The sequence below is a fragment of the Pteropus alecto genome, unplaced genomic scaffold (genome assembly GCF_000325575.1).
Source record: "Pteropus alecto unplaced genomic scaffold, ASM32557v1 scaffold164, whole genome shotgun sequence".
Lineage (NCBI taxonomy): Eukaryota > Metazoa > Chordata > Mammalia > Chiroptera > Pteropodidae > Pteropus > Pteropus alecto.
In genome coordinates this window covers 26,169,528-26,191,082 of record NW_006439568.1, presented here as the reverse complement: position 1 = coordinate 26,191,082, position 21,555 = coordinate 26,169,528, and the positions used below count along the sequence as shown (strand labels likewise).

At 36.7% G+C, this 21,555-nt stretch overlaps 1 protein-coding gene across 4 annotated transcripts in view; it reads right to left on the bottom strand.

Annotated features, from left to right (window-relative positions):
* Nucleotides 1-3,368: 3,368 nt before the first annotated feature.
* The window catches only part of CUNH8orf37 (chromosome unknown C8orf37 homolog), a 29,012-nt gene continuing 10,825 nt past the window's right edge, over nucleotides 3,369-21,555 (bottom strand). Inside the window, exons 5-7 of one of the 4 annotated variants that reach the window (XR_003047686.1) lie at nucleotides 17,394-17,489; nucleotides 5,825-6,074; nucleotides 3,369-3,559 (exon numbers count right to left, since the gene is read on the bottom strand). Coding sequence is in view for 3 of the 4 variants with exons in the window: in XM_015593038.2 (XP_015448524.1) it covers nucleotides 5,900-6,074; nucleotides 17,394-17,489 (271 nt within the window). In the remaining variant the exon portion in view is untranslated. Of the gene's footprint in view, nucleotides 3,560-5,653; nucleotides 6,075-10,384; nucleotides 12,598-17,393; nucleotides 17,490-21,555 lie in introns of those variants that run through there. The other 3 variants (XM_025050138.1, XM_015593038.2, XM_006916672.3) reach the window with 3 other exon arrangements.

The window sequence follows — 21,555 nt, the reverse complement described above, 5'->3', positions numbered from 1 at the left end:
GGGATTGTGGCTCTGAAGTGCACTCAAAACATTGGGAATTATTATGCTTATAGTTGTAAGAATCTCCCTAGCTTTATATTCTCTCAAGGCTTTAAATGCATGGTTGTAGCTACTAACTGCCAAGCAAATAATTTCCCTAAGACTGGGACATCAAAAGGGAATGAAGAGAATGACCCATTTAAGGATTATAAATCTAGAACCGTGACCTGTGACTGTCACAGAGATTAATCAAAAATGTCATGCCACACCAAGGAGCAAGAGCTTCAGAGTGGTAGCTGAGAGTGATGCTAATGCCTTAATTTCTGTTCACATCTCTTAGTTAAGCTGAGAGTTTGATCAAAAGAGGAGAACTGATAAAGGGAAAACCACAGGCCCAGTATGGCATCAGTTGTGCTAAAGCCCATGACCTAACTGCAGTTTTGACCTTCACTAGAAATGTGACCTTAACCAACCAGTCTGGAATTTTCTGGTCAACACCAGTGAGGTGTTCAATCTGTCAGGTGGGCCCTCTCCATCTCTACCCACCCCACCCCCTAGAGAAAGAAGAGATAATCTGCATGACAAAACCTCTGACTTCCCCCGCAAAAGCAGCTGTCCTGGCCTAAAAAGAATCCTTTCTTTTCTTTTGCTAATAGCTCCCTTGCCCCACCTTCTTCCTATAAAAGCCTTCCATTTTGTACAACCCCTCAGTACACCCTCCTCATTGTTAGATGGGACCCTACCCGATTCATGAATCATTGAATAAAGTCAATTAGATCTTCGCATTTACTTGTTTGAATTTTGTTGAGAATTTTGTTGAGAATTGAGCAAAACCAGTGGGAGCAGAGCCAAGAGATGGCTCCTAGTGACATCATTTACGTTCTGAATCACGCTTTATGTAAAGTCAACTCTATCCTTGCACATTTCAGTTACAAGAGAGAGCCCTTTTAAAACAGAGACCTATTTTGGTTGGATTTGCTGTCAGCTTCAATTGAAATAGTCTAAATGATAGCCTTGGCCTATGCTGGCTTCCTTTTGCTGTGAAAGCAGGGACTATATCTGTTCTCAGGGTCTGGCTTAGTGCCTGGCCCATAGGAATGTTCAGCAAATGAATCAACCAATGACAAGAGGGGTCTCAGAACTTATCCAAACCCATGACTTCTTTTGAGGAAATGAGGCAGCGGGTTGTGGTTCTTTCTGGGTGATGATCTCGTTAGAGTCCCACTGGAACCAATTTTCTATAGAGCAGGGAACTCAACTAAAAGAGGGCAGACACTTACAAATTGTGACAAAGGGGCCCTGGGAAAGATATGTTGCTCAATGAGATTTTCAGAGTCTCTGAAGTTCTACTGTTAGTAGGATTCCTTTGGCTTATGGTTCTGACAACTCTTAAGAATTCTCTATAAATATATATCTGTGTCTCCTTAGATGAGTATAAAGAAACTCTGAAAATATACACAAGAAACTAATAAAAATGGTTACTTGCAGAGAGTTGGGATGGAAATTGGCTCAAAGGAAAGCATACAGATGTAGGAATGACTATTTATAGATTGTTTCAATTTTGAGCAGTATGAATGTATTGAGTTTTAAAAAAATTAAGTTAAAAAAATATCCATGAGAGTGCAGAACCACTAGGAGCCATTATCAGCTCTTGACAGCTGTCATGGGGTGGGGGTGGGCATTTATCCGTTGTTTCTCAGCTGAGGGAGCTGGTTTCAGTAGGGGAGGCCCTGATAGACTGAACAGGAATAGTTTGCCTTGGTTGAAGGAAGAAGAGTGAAAAGAGGGATGAAGAATCCAGAGGACTATCTGGAGAGGTCTGTCCTGGGCAGGTAACACACTTGACAAGTTGAGAGGGAGAAGAATTAGGCCAAAAGGAAGAGCAGGGCATCAAAGATACTCTTGCCCGGGGACCCACCTGTCCCTGGCTGGACTTGATAATTTCCAAGACTCTGCTTATCTAAAAGAGTTCTGACACCAAATATCTGTGTGTCTGTAGGCATGGACATTCTGAGCCCGTTAATTCATCTGTAAAACAAAGGGTCTGGATTAACGATCTAGTCCAAAGTCTTTTCCTGTTCTGATGCTCTCATTTTAAGATGCGGTCCTCCCTCCTGTAACCCCCTGTCCTAAAGCCTGTTCCTGTCCAGAAAAGATACAAGTGGTAACCAGGGAAAAACACATGTATCTTCACGGTAGGCCAATCTTAAACACCGAAGAGAGTTTTAGAGTCAGAGCATCCATCAAGGGTGTTTAAAGTTCCTTCCTGTGTTTAAATGTTGCTCATTGAGGTTGAGTGGAAGAGCAGGTGATGAATTGACTGACTATCCTCGCTCACCCTGGACCCGCTGGGGCTCCCTTGTAGAACCTCTCATGCCTTCCTGATGCAGCACATTCCCTCACTGGCCAATAAACTTCTTCAGAGCTGAAAACCTGTGCCATGACTCTGACCGTAAAGGCTGCTGCCCCTCACCTCTGAGAGACCACCTGAGAGAACAGGGAAGGCTCTTACCCTGGGAAAGCAGTGGTGGCAATTGCTGATGTTGTCAGTCAGCATCTGGGGATGACTAGAACACAGGCCTGGTGCAGGGTGACGGTGGGGCACCCGGGCTGGACAGTGGGGCTGGAGGATGAGTGTGGAGCCTCTGGCACAGGGTCTGCTAAGGGGGCGGGAAGACAAGAGGCCCCGTGGTAACATTCAAGGGCTCAGGCTTAGATTTTGATATTACAGCAAACAAGACAGAGATACAGTGATAGGTATGAAAGGTATTCATCATATCATCCAAAACTCTCAGCTCCTGGCATCTAGCTCTCACAGTAGGGCAAGAACAGCAGCAGTTGCACAGAGGTGGAGAAAAGAGTAGGGGTAAAGGTATCACTCAAGCCCTGTAAAACCACTCCTTATAATGTACCATAAAGAAAAAAAATTAGACATACAGTTTATATATTACATGATATATGGAATTAAATTCTGTAATTATCTTTTTTTGGTAATTATCTTATTATATGACTTGTACTTTTGTGTTAATATAGTAATTTGCTCAGTATAATACAGATGCTCCTCGACTTATGATGGAGTTATGTCCCAATAAATTCATTATAAGTTGAAAATATCATAAGTTGAAAATGCATTTAACACAACCTACTGAACATCATAGCTTAGCCTAGCCTACCTTATACGTACTCAGAACACTTACATTCGCCTACAGTTGGGCAAAATCATCTAACACAATGGATACACTGTAGAGCAGGGGTCCCATCCCCGGGCTGCAGACCGGTACCGGTCTGTGGCCTGTTAGGAACTGGGTCGCACAGCAGGAGGTGAGCGGCAGGTGGTGAGTGAGTGAAGCTTCATCTGTATTTGCAGGTACTCCCCAGTGTTAGCATCACTGCCTCAGCTCCACCTCAGATCATCAGGCCTTAGATTCTCATAGGAACACTGGTCCCTAGTGCCAAAAAGGTTGGGGACCGCTGTTGTAGAGTATTGGTTGTTTACTTTCGTGATCATGAGCCTGACTATGCGCTGAGGCTCTCTGCCACTGCCCAGCATCATGCGAGTATTCTACTGCATGTTGGTAGCCTGAGGAAAGATCAAATTCAAAATTTGAAGTACAGTTTTTATTGAATATATATCACTTTTGAACTATTGTAAAGTTGAAAAATCGTAAGTCAAACCATTGTAAGTTGGGTACCATCTGTACGTTAAATGATGTCAGAACTTTTGTGATTGTGTTTTGAGCCTTCATTTTATAACTGGGAGTCACAGTACATGCAGGCAGATCAGGTTCTTCCTTGGGAAGCTCTGGGGAGATGGCTGGCCCCAGAGGGCCCTCCTCTGCGGGTGATGGGCTGGAGGTTGCCCAGGCTGTCAACAGGGAGTCGGAATAGCAGAAGAGCTGACTCAGGTGTTTTCTGGCATTCTGAGCACAGGGCTTTGGCATCCACTTTACCTCTATCGCCTGCCCCAGGTGAGGAAAGTACCACTGTAGTCAGGTGCCTTCCATGTGCTGGAGCTTCTGTACTGGGAGCTCCATGGCCCAATAATCAGGTGTTTGGGACTCTCTTCCTAGGGGTCATAATAATTCACACCTATCTTTCTTTGGAATATGACTTTGGCTCCTCTTTACATTTCTCAAAGATTCTTCTTTTCCATATTTCTCCTGACCTCCTCCCATTCTCAATCCCCAATAGGAACCTCTCAACAAACTCACGTTCTCACTCCTTCCCTATCCCATGTCCCATCCCCCTTCTTCCATGAAGCCTTTGGCAGAAGTATTTACTGATTTACAGGTTATGGCTTCCAAGCTTGTCAGCAGCCTCGTGGTGCCAAAAGAAAGGGAATGGGGCTTAAACGTCTTAAGCCAGGACAGGGACAGATGTGGAGAGAGCCAGAGGACCAGCAGGATGTTTGATTTTCTTTTTATTTTCCTTTTTTAGTTTTGTGATCTTCAGAAGCTACTCAGGCAATATGACCTTAGACTTCCACTACTATTTATCTACAATTTGAGTTACATTATATGAGAAGGGAAATTGGTAAATGAAATGAGTTTGGACTTTGAATTTGGGTTGAAATCTCAGTTTAAAAATTAGCTGAATGGATAATTTTCTGGAGAAAAATAACTCTTAAATTTGACCCAAGAAGCGATAAAAATATGTATGAACCAGTATTTTATCCTATTCTCTGTACTTTCCTGTATGTTTGAAATATTTCCTAATAATATATAGTTTAGAAAGCAAATAATGCTCAAAAAGTATACTTATTCCATTGCTTTAGAGAAAAAGCTAGTCACTTTCATCCATAGTTGGTACTAATATAAATTGATACAATCTTGTAAAAGGATAATTTTGCAATATCATCTAAATTAAAAATGTACATATTCTAAGGTAAAGCATAATATTATTATTACTTTTATAACAGTTTTATAATATTTTTACAAGTAATAATGTTATTATTACTTTTTTGGTTTAAAACAACTACCATTTCATTACATCTTACAATTTTATGGACTAGAAATTCGGATAGGGCTCATCTGGAGCAATTCTGCTCCATGCCAACTGAGGTCACTCAGTTGGATAGTGGATGGGCTGATCCGGAGGGTCCAAGACGGCTTCACTGAGTTGGAAAGGCTGGGCTCCACTGGCACCAGAGTGCCTATGTGCAGCCTTTGGCACGTGCCAACTTATCCATCTGAGATAAGTTGGAATTGTTACATGATGGATTACATACATGGTCTGGCTGCTCAAAATAGACCAGCAGTAAAGAAATGCATAATCTGGTCAGCAATCCCATAACAGAAAAATACTGAAACAGAAATCTCCATAAACAGAAGAATAGTTACATAAATTATGGAACATCCATATCATGGAATACCACAAGCCATTACATATAAGATAAATCTATGTATACTGGTTTGGAAAGATGTCTATGATATACTATTTGGTAAAAAAAAGCAAATGGTATAATAATATATACCAGATTTTTGCCTTTATTAAGAAAAAATTTTCAGTAAATATCTCTACCATCCATCCATCTATCCATCCATCCATCCATCCATCCATCCATCCATCCATCCAGAAGTCCAAAAGGAATAGCACCAAATGAACACTGTTTACTTCTTGGGATAGTGGAGGAATTTTTGCCTTTTTATATATTGTATTTCAATGAACAAAAAAATGAGAGTATAACGTTTTTGATTTTCTTTTCTGTACGTTAAAAAATAAACCACCTTAAAAACAAAACCAAATCACTGCATTCAGGGAATATTTGTGCTGAACTATCATGCTCAAAGGTCCTGAAGATATGGTTTCCTGGTCTCAGAAAGCCTGTCAGCATAAACTTGCTTACCCTTACGATTTATTTCTTCAGTCACCTCTGCAAGCCTGTCACTTTGATTTTCCATCTTTTGCTGTAGGAACCATTTCATTGCTCCTCTTTCACTTTAGACCCCTGAAGTACGTAAGGAGTCAATTTTTGTGCATCAGTTAAAATTTTCCAATTTCCTTCCTGGGGTAGGTCCACAAGCTCGAAATGACAAGTGCTTCTGCATAAACTTCTGGGGTTAAGACTGATCATGTTTGGGGACTGTCCTTTTCTCCTAAAAATAAAGACAGCTGGTTTAGGGAGAATTTCTATTTTCAGCCAGAGAAAAACATTTAATGCCACTACTGCGGGGTATAGTTAACAACAGCAGGCAGATTTTGATGAAAAACAAAATGGATAATATTTTAGAGAAGCATTCTGGGTGCTTTTCCAATAGACCAAAAAGCCCATTGAAAAAAAATAAACAAAATCGGGTCCTCAGTGCACGCCTGCCCCCTATGGGCTAGATTCTTAATTTATTAGTTTCACCAAGTATGTAGGGCTCAGAATGATGGGTCTTAAAATCCCCAAGTCCCTTGGAGCCAAATATGTCCCTTCTTTTCCCAATGTAACTAGCTACATTGGGGAAGTAAAGGCTTTTTCAGGACCTCCTTCCTTTGCTGGGTCCCTCAGGCCTCAGCGATGGCCAGAGTTGGGCTCAGAATGTGACTTGATGATTCAACAGCGGACCTGGAAGTATAATAATTTTAGATGATAAAAGGGGAAGTTTAAGCTTTCCTTTCATCCTTCTGGAAGCAGTGTATGTTTCTAGCAAAAGTATTGACACACAGGCTAGCAGTTTCCATTTTAGCCACATTATAATCAATGATGAGCAAAGGGGATGTCTGTTCAGTGCTGAATTTCACTAGGTTGTGAAATAACCTAAATGTACCAGCTCTGCTTGTAGATGTTTGTATTTTGATGTTTGGTACTGAACAGAATCAAAGATGCTTAACATAAAAGACCCATAATTACAACTCCTTAGGAAATAGTCAATCCTCCTGGATGATGACTAGTGCCCTTGGGCCCTACTGACACAAACCCAACCCAGCACCTGTGCTTTGAAGCTTCCTTTAAATGGATCACTTTGGGTCATCTGCTATAAGAGGAAGCTTGGCGGCACTAACACATGTTGAAGACAAAATAGAAAGAATGCTGAAGAGGAAACCTATCGAGAAAGTTGTCTTTAATGTATGCATTTTTATATTGACAGAGATCATAGCAAAAAGAATTCACACTTGCCAGGCACCATGCTAAATGCTTTACATGGATTATTCTATTCACTTCCTCCAGCAATTCTGTGAGGTAAGCATTCTTATAATCTCTGTTCCACTGGTGGGGAAGAAGAGGCTCTAGGAGGACGTGACCTATAGAACGTCACCTCTTTTAAGTTGTAGAGTCAGGATTCAAATCCTGGCAGCCTAACACCAGCCTGTGCTCCTAAGCTCACCCATGACAGACAGCTCATTAACAGGGCAAAGGGGAGAAGGAACACGGAGCTCCTTTGTTGAGCTTTGTGAGTACGCACATCACCTATGCCTTTACAAGTCGGGCTATACACATCTTTTCCTTCTCATTCCTTGGGTTTATCACTGGACCTGGAATAGCTCAGAATAAATTTGTGCTGGTAATGAAATACCTAAAGGTCTTCCATAAAAAGTGAGTGGAAAAAAGCCTAAGTGGTCTTTAGTGCATAGTCAGCTGCAGAGGAAAATCAAAGCCAGAGAGAAGAGACTTGGAAGGCATTTTCTGGGATATGCCTCAATCCACTGGAAAATCTCTTAATCTTCCATCCCTCAAGAAAAATGTAAAAATAAAGCATTATATTCTTTGAGAGTAAATCTTTTGTAATTTTTCTTATACATCTTCTGGATATTTTTAAAAATCCCGAATAGAAGAACTTACATTGGTTTCTAAGTTATGTAAAGTTTCTCTATTAACTGAAAAATTTTTCTATCTACTTTTTAGAATACTGCTTTCTACTTGATATAAGTGTTGCTCTTTGCAATTAAAGATGGTGCCAGTGACTCACTTTCTGAAGGCCACATGCTCTGAAATGCTTCTGCTAGTGGAGAATTTGCACTATCCACATTTGGGAGGTTGTTATTCTTTTCCATGTAAGGTGAAAGGCTATTATGGAACTCAAATCTTGAACTTGATATTGATGCCTTGCTGTTTCTAGGGACTAAGAGAAACACTGATGACAGTACACTCTGAACCCTAAATGATATAATTATTCTGTAATGATTATGTCATGAAAAGAGATTCATGCAAGTTTAATCCTAAAAGGGACATTAGAAATCACTTAGTATTAAACTTCATATTTTTATACTGGCAGTGAAAGCTCTTGGCAAAAAAATTTTTTTTTAACAGGTGAGAATACTAAAGTCCAAGGAAGAATGTGACATGCCCAAGGTCATATGGCTTCACAGTGGAATAACTGGGAGAATTTTTTTAAAATACTGATTCTTGGGCCTCAATGCAGACAAATTAATCAGAATTTCTGGGCCCCTGGGCCTGAACACTGGCACTTTTTAAAGCTTCCGAGGTATCTCAATCTGAAGCTGGAGTTGAAAACCACTGATCTAGACAGGAACCCAGGTCCTAACCTTGTTCCAGGGTCATCAAATTCACAGTCGTTTTCATTCCTCATCCCCGACCCCATGGCAGACTTGACTAACAGATTGTGGAACTCCTTCCTGCTGTGCCTAACCTGGTCTCCTTCTCATATTTTTCCTGGAAGCTACCACCTGTCCATCAGCATTGAGAGGCAATCTGAAACCTAGCTACACCTGTGCACTGTATCGTGCTTCTTCTAAAAAAGGCATTGAAAATATCTGAAAGTATTATTTTGGTAAAACTGGGGTTGTATATTCTCTCAGTCTGGTGTATTTATTAGTCCACCAGGGTTCTACTGGGGAATACGGGGTGAAAGCCCTGGGTTACTCAACTGAGCAGCTCTAGCTCATCTTGCAGAAAGCAACTTCTCCTTTCCCTTGCAGAGTTGAGTTGATTTAGGTTTGAATCCCATTCTGCTATTTACAACCCTGGTGACTTTAGGCAAATTCCTCATGCCTCAGTTTCCTCATCCATAAATAATAATGAAACTATTTTATGGGTCCACCTTTCTTGTCTCTCTTCTGGTATGGACCTCTAGCAAAACTGATGTCTGGACCCACAGTCTATTCTAATCTTCCTTATCTGTCTCTTTTCACTTCCCTGATAACAAATTGTTCTGATGAATAGATACTTGATAAGAAGGAGTCAGTCCTTAGGCCTCACTTGCTAGTATTTGGAGTACCTGTAAATGCCTTCTGAAGACAATGACTACATTCCAACACATTTAGGTTTGCTTAGAAGAGGAGAGATGCATAGGCAGAAGCTGAAAAGATACTGTAAAAGGCCCAGAATGCCTTGATGATGATTGATTAGGTTTAAATCAGACAGGAAAAGGCTAGCGTGAACCAGTTTTTGTTTTGTTGTTTTTGAAAGTTGTAGTTTCAACTTTAATATAAAGATAAAGCTGGCCATGTTTACATTTACTAGTTATAAAATCAAAACAATAGCATAGCTGCTTTTCTCTAAGGAAGTTTAGGGAACGAAAAAATAAATGTGGTGAAATGCTTTGCTATAAGAAACATGCTACAATTTTACTTTAGACAGCACTACTTTCAGAAGGAAAAATAAGAACATATATAAGCACATATTCTGAACACTATGCTAGTCACTTTTCATGTTATATAATTTAATCTTACAACAAGCTCAAGAAGAGACGTCACCATTATTCATATAGATGAGGCAAATGAAGCCGAAAAAGTTAAGTAACTTCCTAAGGGATGTGACTGTCAACTCTGATTTTGTAACACTTCATATTGTCTCCCATTATCTCAAGGCATTTGGGGAAAGTCTGAAAACAAATTTATTTATTAACCACATGTATATCTATATATCCCATGTAATCTTTTAAAATAGGGCACAAAATGGCATCAAAACCCCAAATACATATAAGATATTAAATCTCTAAAGAGACTGTATATTTTGAATTTTTTCTTCCATTCATGAACTATTTTAAATAATATGCAAGGCTGGTTACTAGGGGTGGTATGTTAGCTGATAGAGATTTTGTTAAAACAGAACAATTGAGAAAAAGCAGCATTTGAAAGTTACTGCTAAGCAGCACTGTACTTATTGAATACAAAGACCTCTTCGGTTCACATTTTTAAATATCGGATCAGTAAGAAGAGGGAAAACAATTTAAAATCATAGTCTGATGCCATTTTCTTTGGCCCAAGAAGAACTTCGGCTAAGCTTACTGACATCAACATACAAGATCAGCATAGCTTGTTCTGCTGGCACTCAGACCTGCTCCTTTAAATACCCACATTGTGCTACACATGCATGTACACACACACTGCGTGCACACACACGCAAACTTATGACATGCTTCTCCACCCCAATGTAAATAAGTAAATTCTCTATTCAACTAGATGGTTGGAAACTTCTGTTGATATTTTAAAATAAATTATAAAAAATATTTCAAATTAATCCCAATATGAATATTTTACTATACAATAAAAGTAACTAAATACAGAGTAAAGCTATTAGTTATTCATTTCTAAGTAGGATAAGGGTTGGAAAGTATAATACAGTTCAAATAAAGCAGTTATCTAGCTTGGCAAAAAACAGGTAGTGCTAAAAGTAGAAAATTATTATAAATGTTAAAAACAAATAGATAAAACATCTTGAAAATTTTAGATTTTATACTTTAAAATTATAGTTTATTAGAAACTGCTTTTCTTCTGCACTAATACTAAAATAGTTGCATTTTGGCTTAAATTATAACTGATAATAATCCATTTGGATATAAACATGATATTTATTCTATATTTTAGATTAAAAATTGTACAATATTAGAAAGCTTATAAAGTAAATTGCCAACAAAAATGTGAACTCATACAAACATTCTGACATTGGGGAATTATTATAATTACTGTTATGGAATGCCAAACATTGGCAATGTATCCAAGTTTTAGGTAGCTATGATGAATGAAAAAAAAAATTTTTTCAAATTAATGATTTAGTAAATTTATAAGAATAAAAAGAAAACATCACCATTATGACTAATGTGCCAAGTTCTGAATGTGTGGATCTTGTTGCTGTACTACTTTTTGTAATAGGTGACTTTAATCCAAATCCACCTATGTTTCTGGATACAACTACACTGAGATAAAATTTTAGGGGCTAAAACATTTTTATTGAAAGATAAAATCTGTAAACATATTCTTAATACAAAAAATGTGAGCATCTGCCACTAGGAGATTTGTTCTGTTGCAATGCCAGACTTACCAAAGTCAGTTTTACATATGTGCAAATGTGTCATGGCTAGGAAAAGGATTTTAATGACCAGGTTTTTTTTCTCTGCTTAAGTAGGGTGGATGCAATGAATTCAGCAAGAGACTAAGCAGATCTTAACTTTGCTTCGATTACTCCTTTTCAGCATGCCTTATGTCACACATCTGAACTACATACTAGACACATACGGTGAAGAGCTTTTGGCAGTTGGAAAAGAACCCAGAATCTCTCGATGGTGGCTGTGAGCTGGTAATGTTGAAGTAACTGATTTCCTGAATGTGCTGTTATTATAGGGCTTCTCAAGTCTCAGTGATGTCAAGGAGCTCAACAGGTTGGCTCAGCTTTGCTTTATTTCTTTTTTCATGCACTCATATAATATGTTGATCTGATCCTACCAGAAAAATCAATAGGCTGCCTGAGAAAATATCTTACTTGTTGTTCATGATACTTGACTGGAGTTTTAGGTCTTAAAGGCCAGAAAGTACTGGAACATCTAATAATTACCTATCTGTATTAGGATTGTTCCTAGGTGCATCAAAAATTTTTTATATATAAATGAATATTTGCTAAAATTGCAAACTGGGTAACTTTTGATATCTAAATGAACAAAAGCAGAAATAAGCTAAAACTTGCAATATGTATTTATCATTATTGTACATAATATCGCTTTAAGGTGGTGAGGTAAGACCAGATACAGGCAGTGTTGTCATTTGCAATATACCTATACTCCTGAAAACTCTTCAGTTAGTCACTGCTTATATGGTTTCTACCATGTTTAAATTATGATATTTGGCAACAACAGCTCTGACTGGAGGAGGTGATGTATACACCCCTCAAAGACCTCTCTGACTGGCCAGGTTTATCCCCTTTAAAAGCTATAAATGAAGAATGCTTATGTAAAGTATATTAGCAGTCAGTAATACTGCAGTTGCTAACGAATGGCTATATGTTTCTATGAAACATCATACTCAAACTTCTAATCAACAGGAGATGGGCTGGTAAAGATGAATCTGGATAACTTGTTACCTTACAAAGGGAAATGTCTATATATCAAAAAGGAATAATTCCAAAATGTTAAAGCGCGTTATCTTCTCAGGTCCATTTGGTCTTCAAAAATTGGTATAGTCATGAAATGAAATTTGCTGTCTTTTTCCAAAGGTCATGATACTGCTATGTACCTTTTCCTAAATATTATGATTAATGGAGACTACTCTCATGGATGCATCTGTCTGAATGTGAAAAGTCTGCATTCTTAATGTTTGCCGCAAACCCAACGTAGCTGATGATCAGTCTGAAGGTCAGTCAGTTCTTCAATAGTTCTCCAGCTACACTGGCAGGCATATGCTCGTGTTCCTTTCTTCTTCACCAACTTTGTTTTTAATTTGTGGAATTCTGGCATGTTGTTCCTATTAGTAAAATATGAATGTTTTAGAATAGTGGCTTTGTTTAGAGCTTAATGACTTGGAAAAAGTTCTAATTGCTTTATTTTCCTATCTTTTTAACATTTAAACACTAAACATACGTTTGCTCCCCTCATACAAACAGTAGAAGATATGCTTCTGTATTCTTTCTGATGGGATTTCCTCAGTATCCAGTACTTTTTAAGAGCAATTGTCTAGGCCTGTTCAGAACACAATGACCTAAAAGGCTGAAGAATTATTGATTTGTCTTATCAGAGATGGCATGATATGAGAATAGAGTGGAAAAACTGGTGGTTCATCCTTACCTCAGATACTCACTATTCCATACTCTAAAAGTCGGCACTATGGCCAATGCAGGGCATACAAGAGGTATAAAAATAACGGGTTTCTAATGGGTTAACTATAGAAATTTTTCATGAATAGAGAAAAAGTGCCTGTTATTTTTATGTATTGAATTGATGTATTTTTCATTTGTTTCAATATGTTTATTTACTTATAGTATCAGCAAGAAAATAAATGCCTATCCTACATTAAATGACAATAATGTTAAAATAATTGAATCAATGGGCAGGACTGTTATAAAATATGATAACCATCTAACTCGATGCAGTTATAAAAAAAGACTAAAGAAGTTAAAGTTTAAGTAATTGAAAGTCAGTTATGATTTTCATAATCTCTGTGCTGAATTTATATGACTATTCTGTGGCAGAAGAAAAATGAAAAAATTCAAAATGAAATTATGAAGAAAAGCAAAGGAAAACAATGAAGTACAGTATAAACATTTTACAAAGAGATATAGTCCTATCTTTGCTTTTTATGTCACTGCAATAGAAGGCAGGCTACAAAGTGCCCTCTGGTGGACAATGGGCACCAGATTCAGTACTGTACTGTACGAAATCCAGGCACAATTTAGGTTTAGTACCTAACAAAACTTGAGAGATTTTCTAGGCCTACTGTCTGATTTCAGGAAAACAAGACATTAACCACCTAAGTGACTTAGTTAAGGTTACAGTGAGCTTGGGAAAGAAATCATCGAAATTTTATCAGATAGAAAAAAACTCCACAAAACTAAATGTGTTTAATGAAAACTAAATGTTTAAATGAAGTAAAAACAGTCTTTATTCAATCTGCAATATATTTCGACAAGTTTAACATCTGATAGCTAATTGAATCTTTAATTAGAGATTTCAGGAGTAGGAATTATGAACAGCCAGGGAACTAATTAATACATTTCAAATGCTTCTAAAGAAGCACATATCTTAAAAGCTTAGAAAGAAAAATAATTTCATTATTTCTCATAAAGAAAATGATTTAATAAAACATTTAATTTAGCTATATTATAGCAGGATGGTCAAGTATAGATTATGCTTCTTTAGAAAGTCCTAGAACTTCTCAAAACTAGGATACACTTATTTCCCTCATTTATAAAATAAAGACAATAAAACAAACAATAGCATGCTGTTTCACGGTAACTAATGAGCAGATTGATAACAATTAAAAATAAATGACTCCCCATGTTCCGCCGGGCATTTGATGGCACTCTGTAAACCTTTTAACTTTCTTTCAGTCACCACCTATTTCTGGTTTCCCTCAGTGATTTTTCCCTATCCTCCTCAAGTGTTTGTTTCATTTACCTTCCACTTCTTTACTTTCAGCAGACCACATCCTCAAACATAAAGCCAGGGCATCAGATGTGAAAAGGCTTCCATCTCCTAGCTTTTCCCATGAACACATCAGTATCTTACCTCCTTCCACTCCATCACAGAGGGTGAACCTCCTCTTCTTAGCTGAAGCTCACTTTCCATCAGCACTCCAGGCCCCAGAGCCTCCAGGACCTTGTTATTCACATCCCCCCTCACCCTTCATATGTCTCTACTACCCCTGACAATGTAAACATCAAAGCACCTATCTTAACTAAATGACCCTTAATTCTGCATTCACTGACATGCTTCCACGTTGCCTTCCTGGGTCATACCATCCAATCTCATGGTTTCAACAACTATGTTACAGATTACATTTCCTTCCAGAACTTCAGAGCCGCAGTTTCAATAGCTCCCATAAATGAACTTATAGCCTCTTCTTTCAAATCTGTTCATAAATTACCTTTATCAATGGACAGTATCATTGCCCATCTACATAAACCAAGACAGAAACCTAGGACTCATCCTAGATGACGTTTGTCTCTCACCTTTCACAGCTAGGACTACCTCTAAAATATCACTCAAATACACCTACTCTTCATCTACTGCCATAATTCAGATCTTTATTCTTTCCCAGTGGATTATCATAACATCCTTCAATAATCCCCATGATTCTACACTGGCCTGGTTCTCATACAGTAGTTAGTTTTCTTTAAAAAATTCGTCTCTATTTGGATCTCTCTCTTGATTAAAAGCCTGTAGTGGTTATCCACACTGCAGAAAAAATTAAGCCGAAATTCCTCAGTATTGCTTTCCTAGCTCTGCTCTTTTTGATCTCTCTCTTCTACTTCACTCACCTCTTGCCATCTCTTGCCCTATCCAACATTTTCCATAGTCCAGACTAGTTGTAAGTCCCCAAACATGCCATGGATTTCACCTGTATTTTTAAAAATACCTCCTAGAAGAATACCAGTGTCCATATTGTTTGCTAGGCAAACCCCTAATTATTCTTTAAGACTCTGAGGCTTTCTCTGATACCTCAAGGTCCTGTGACATTCCTCTTTTAACCTATCTCCTCTGTCACATCTATTACATGATATCACATCTTCTCAAAACTGCATTACTTGAGAGTTGAAACTGGGTCCTATTCATTTTGTGAGCCCAGTTAACTAGGAATGACACAGACTAGGTGCTGATAATGTCTGTTTGATAAAGAAATGCTAATAAACTCTATAAAATAAAAAATATATCAATGATTTATTTCCTGATGATGGTGACAGCATTTTCTTTCATTAGTTCAAATCTCAAATATTCCTAAGTATCTTAAAGGCTAAGATAATATATTTTCTGGTAAAAATAACTACTTATTATTTCCTTTTAAAAAATATTATTTAGTATATTGTAGAAAAATAACATATTGTTATTTATTTTTAATAGTATAATACATTTTCTAGTTCTCACTATTTAATCTAAAAGTATGTATTTTTTACAAATATTTTTAGCGAACTAACAGAAGTGATTTTTTTAAGTAAAGTGGCAGAGTAAAGTATCCTTGGTAGAAAGTCCAAGTGGGCAGCTTGATAAAAATTGAGTGCCTAAAAGTATATATTTTTTTAAATCAGGATATCACAGATCTAGAGTAAACCAATCAATATTCTTAATAACTCTGAGATACTGCAAGTTCCTCAAATACTAACTAAATCGCCAATACATTTACTTAGTGCCTGTGGCTTGCCTATTTTGATATTACATGCATTCTATTATTCTATACTAGTTTTATATTAAATTGATGGTTTACCTTGGTGACATATGGAAATTATTAATCACTCATTAGATTAACCTTCAGACAGTATCTAGCAGAGGATTTAGAAAAGTCTGAAAAGGCAAAAGAGACCTGAAATTAAAAGTTAACTTTTCCAACTATAGGATTAAAGTAAGCTAACCTGACCTGGGATTTTGGGACGACATTATGCTTCATTTGAATTGGGGACTGTGAAACCTCTTAAATTGTAATTTTTCCATGTATTTGCACTTTCAATTTTGGAACATGTGTGTGAAGAAGATTCAGAGTTTTCAATAAGATTTTCAAAGTGGTTCTTGATGTGAAAAAGTTTAAAAACTATTAAATAGAGGAGACTCCTACGGATTTACACAAGAATGGCTCCCAGAAGGGGTATAAAGACTCACCCTTTTTTTTATACTACTGAGAGTGCTATAATATATTCTGATTGCTTGTATCTGAAAATATAGTCTTTGTCTAGGCACAGGTTTGGGGAGCCAAAAATGTATGAGATATGTGTAATTAATATTTAGCTCTAAATTGTTATTTAAAAATGTGAGTGCATAGTTTATAAGTATATTTTTATAACTTACAACATCTTAAAAACATTAGGTATTCAATAAGTGTATAAGAATGTACAAACTGCAAAAATATCCTGACCACAAGGAAGGAGGCAGACATATATACCAATTTTCAATCTTATACTACACTGAGTGCTGTAATAAGTATGAAGTGTTGTGGACAAATAGAAAAGAATGAATTTACTTCTAAGTTGAGAATGGTGAAGGAATCATGGAAGATGTGTAATGTATTGTACCCTGAAGGATAGGTAGGGTTTAGGTAGATAAAATGATGGGAAGGTGTCCCAGGAGGTAGAGAGCCGTACAAAGTCACAGGGAATGGGACTATTGAGTAATTTGACGTAGGTAAAATCTTGTGAAGGTGAAAAGTGTATTGTGGAATGACAAAGCTGGATGACAGATAGATAGGAGCTGGATTGTAGAGGGTCTTGAATGCCATACTAAGGAATTTGGACACGAATCTGTAAGCAGAAAGGTTTTGGGCAGGAGAATAGCATCCTCATAGTTATGCTTTAATTCTCATCAAGGAAAGGGTGGTCTGAAAGAACAGACAGTAAGCAGAAAAATCAGTGAGGAGGCTGTTTCTGTACTGCTTCCCAGAAGTAACATGTCCTTATCTAGGCTGACAGCAGACAGATAGAAAGGAGATGGATGAGAAAAGTATTGAAGAGGTAGAGGCCACAAAATCTGGCCAAGTTCACCAAGATACACCATAGCAAAATAAGAACTATAAAGTTGTACTTGATACATTTCTTAGAGTGAAATTGTCTAGAAACATACCTGAAAAACAGATAATCGCATGTTTTGTCCCACATATAGTCATCGTAGCTTACTACCCAGAAATCACATGCTGTACAACGCAGATGGTCACATGCTCTGTTCAGAGAAAAAGAACAGTACATTAAAGATTATTGGTATGTTTAAATATAAAAATATGGTGATTTATTCATAGGATATACCACATATTACAGATTACTGTGTAAACAAGAGAAAAGTAAAGATTAATCTGATTATAAATTTTTATACTAAAGGACTGATTATATATCAGGTTATATATCAGGTTAAATTTCTGCAGAAACCTATTTTACTAAGATTTTACATACTGATACATATGTGCACACATGTATATTATATAGATATAACAGCAACAAAAATGGATGTGCAGTTCAATGGTTTTCAAATTGTGCCTGAGGGAGAACGTCACTTAAGCTAACTTCTTTTAGTTGCTTCCCTTCCTATTGAAATTTTCAAGGATGTCTCTACCACAGAATTTGCCACATTATATTGAAATGAATCTGTCTCTCCCATAAGCTACTTAAGTGCTGGGATAATATCTTATTTGTTTTTTGCTTCCCCACTATTTAGCATTAATGCATTCATTTACTCACTTAAAATATATTTACTGAAAGCCTACTATGTGCTAGTGAGATTCTGTCCTCATGTAGCTTAGATTCGAGTGAGAAAAAAAATAAACAATACTCATCACAATGTCAGAAGGTGAAAAGTGCTTCAAATGAAATAATGAGCAGAGTAAAATCAGGAATACTAGGAGTGAGTGGTATGCAATTCTATATAGAGCAGTCTGCACAGGCCTCTCTGAGAAGGTATATCTGAGTTGTTTAAATGGGAGTGGTAGTAGGTAAAAGAAGTAGGGTTAAGAGAAGGTTTTGTTTAAAAAGGGAGGGGAAAAAAGCATGCTTGTATGTTGACGGCAAAATAGTGAAGAGCAAAATGCTGATGATACAGGAAAGAGGGCAGAACTGTTAGAATTATGCTTACCACATAATAGGTACTTAATAAATATCCGAGAACTTGAAATGCCAAGGAATTCTCAAAACTCATTTACTATAAAGTAACTTTAGGAGTAAAATAATAATATATGGCGATAATTATGAATTGCTGCTGCAAACAATTTAATAATTGTGATTATTTTATAGAAACCTCCATGTTTCTTGAAAGTATTTAAAAACCAAAATCAATATAGATACATTTGATCATCTAAAAATTAAAAGGAAATAAGAGTTTTTAAGATGAAAAAACAAAGTGAAAAGTCTAGTAATAGAGTAGAAGAAAACATCTTCAACACTTGGTCAAACAATTATATAAAGACTGCTTACTAATAACAAATAAAGAAAAACTCAAAAATATATTCAATCTCACTAATACAAGTATTATAGAAAAATAATTAAAGAGTAGAGACTCTGAATACAGATTGCCTAGGTTCAACTACCGATTCCACTATTTATTATCTGTGTAACTGTGGTCAAGTAACTCAACTTCTCTGCAACTCACAACTCAGTTTCCCTATACGTAAAATAGGGATACTAACAATACACATCTCACAGAATAATTTTGAGGACCTAATGAGTAAATATTGGTGCTTTTAACAGTGCCTGACACACAGTGTTTGTTAAAACATAAAAGATAACATAAATAATTAAAATTTAAAGCAACCACAAAACAAAATTTTTAACCATTTAAGTTAGCAAAAATTAGCACATTCAGACTTTTCTGGTGAGTATGTGAATTGCTATAACCTTTGGGGGAAAATCTTGGCATTATTTTAAAGTTAAAATTATCCCTAGCTGTTACACTAGCAATCTCATTTTGGGGGAGCTATTGCATATCAATAAAGCACTAATATAAGCATGTATTTCAAGAATTTCTACTGCAGTATTGCTGAAGCAGCAAAAAACAAGATACTACTTGGATATCTACCAAAAGGGAAGACTGAATAACATGCAGTATATTTACACCATGGAATATTAGGCAGCTGATAACGAGAATTAATTTATCCACTGACCTAAAGGGATGTCCAAAGCAAGGTGCACAGTAGCATATGTAGTATGATTCTATTTTTGTAACCCTCCCCCCCAATTCCTATATAGATGTTTATGAGGTAGTAACAAGAAGAAAACTGTGCAAGGTTATATACTATGCAGCCCATAGTGGTTGTCTCAGGAATGGTGGAAATAGAAGGGAAGGAAGGAGATTATTTTTCCTTTTACACATTTTTCAAGTTTGTTTTTATTTTTTTTCGATACGGATATAATCCTTCTCTAATTAAAAACAATAAAATAAAACCTGTCATTAAATTTTTTCCACTTATGTCCTTTAAAATTCAGATATGGTAACTTAAAAATTATGATTTCTTTTTTTTTTGCCTAGAGGTTTCTTTGAGAATGCTTTCTATTTCTAAAATTATTATTAATTATAACAATAACTAAACATTTAAAAACTCATAAGCCATTCCATATTTTCTTTCAAACTGTTAGCAATTTATGATTTTATTTGTACATATGGAAATTCAACACAATTATATTCATATACATTTGAATTTGGATTTTGAATGTACAAGTCAGGAAATGCAAAATGATGGTTCCCAAAGCTGCCATAACTTGCTTTCTTATGCATATGTAGTTTATTACATGATTGCACAGAGTGTTAACTTTAATGCCTTAATACATATGTGCAATTTGGCTGAATTATTGCTGTTGTGGGAACTATAATTTTGAATTTCCTGACATTTTGTATGTGTAAAATCTCAACCATAATGTTAAATACAGCTTTTTAATTTAATTTAAAATTTAGTAGTTTATTCAAATCTATTCACACTACCACATTTTCCTACAAATACTGTCCTTTGAGAAAAATAAAACTAACTTGCAGCTAAGAAATCATTCTTCTGCTACGATTCACTGTTAGATCATAATGAGTACCAGTCTATGGAATAATCCAGTCTTACAAGTAGTTTAAAAAATAATTAGGAGAGTAAAATTTGATTTGGCTTGAAAATAACACCTTGGTTTTATCTATACCTTATAAATGCCACCATGCTTCCTGCTACTCTTTCTCCTTTCCACCAGTTGGGTAAAAGGCTTGAATCTTTAACTCTAAAATCATCCAGCATTACTCCCAAATCAGAAATCCACTCAGAAATCAAACAAATAAAACACATGGAGAATAGGCGGAACAGACTCAATTTCCTTTATGCCCTAAATCAGTGCTTATTTTCAGGGCTTAAAAACCTCTCTCTTCCAAAACTACATATGTATACAGCGTATCTAAAAGTCATGATTCCAATGAAACATAAATTGTCACTTTTTTTTCTCTAAAATGTGAAAGGAATAGAATGTAAAGGTGTCACCAACAGCTCTGTCTTTTTGTCCAGCTTTTAAGTAGAATCTTTACTATTTTAAAGATGTTTATGGTAGAATGCCCACAATCCAGCCCAGACCCTGTGGTTCTCAGTTAAACCCTATCAGATCTACACAGTAGACTGGTGAGTCTTGATGTCTGGACAGCTGGAAAATTACAGCAGCTACATTAGTAAAACCAACGAAGGTTCTCCCCTCTTGCATACATTACATGGCCTTCTGCAAATGCGTATATTAGAAAGCATAATGGAACAGGAACCAAGTTTCACATTTGAGTCCTTGCTTTGTAATAATAATATATGTGACCTTGGGCAAGGCACATTACTTGGGAGTCATTTTTGACGCCGTCCTCTCTTACTTCCCACAGCCATTTAATTCACTGAATTTCATCAATTCTAGACTGTAAACAGCTCAAATGTGACATCTTTTCCCTATGCCACTGACATTCAGATCACGGCTACCATCGTTATCTCCTTCCTGGACCACTGTAACTACTGCCTGCTAACTGGACTGCCTGGGTCCTCTCTTGTCTTGCTACCCCACCTTCTAATCCACTTTCCATTGAGCAGTCAAAATGACTTTCTTTAGAAACAAATATGATTAGCTCATTCCCATCTGCTAAAAACAAACAAACAAACCACCAATGGCTCCTCCTCAATATATGACATACATCTAAGATCCTCCGGAGGACTACAGGACCCCAAACCAAATGTCCCTCCACCACCTCTCTGGACCCATCCAGAGCCATTCTTTCCCCCACTCACTATGCTCCAGTTCACCCAGCT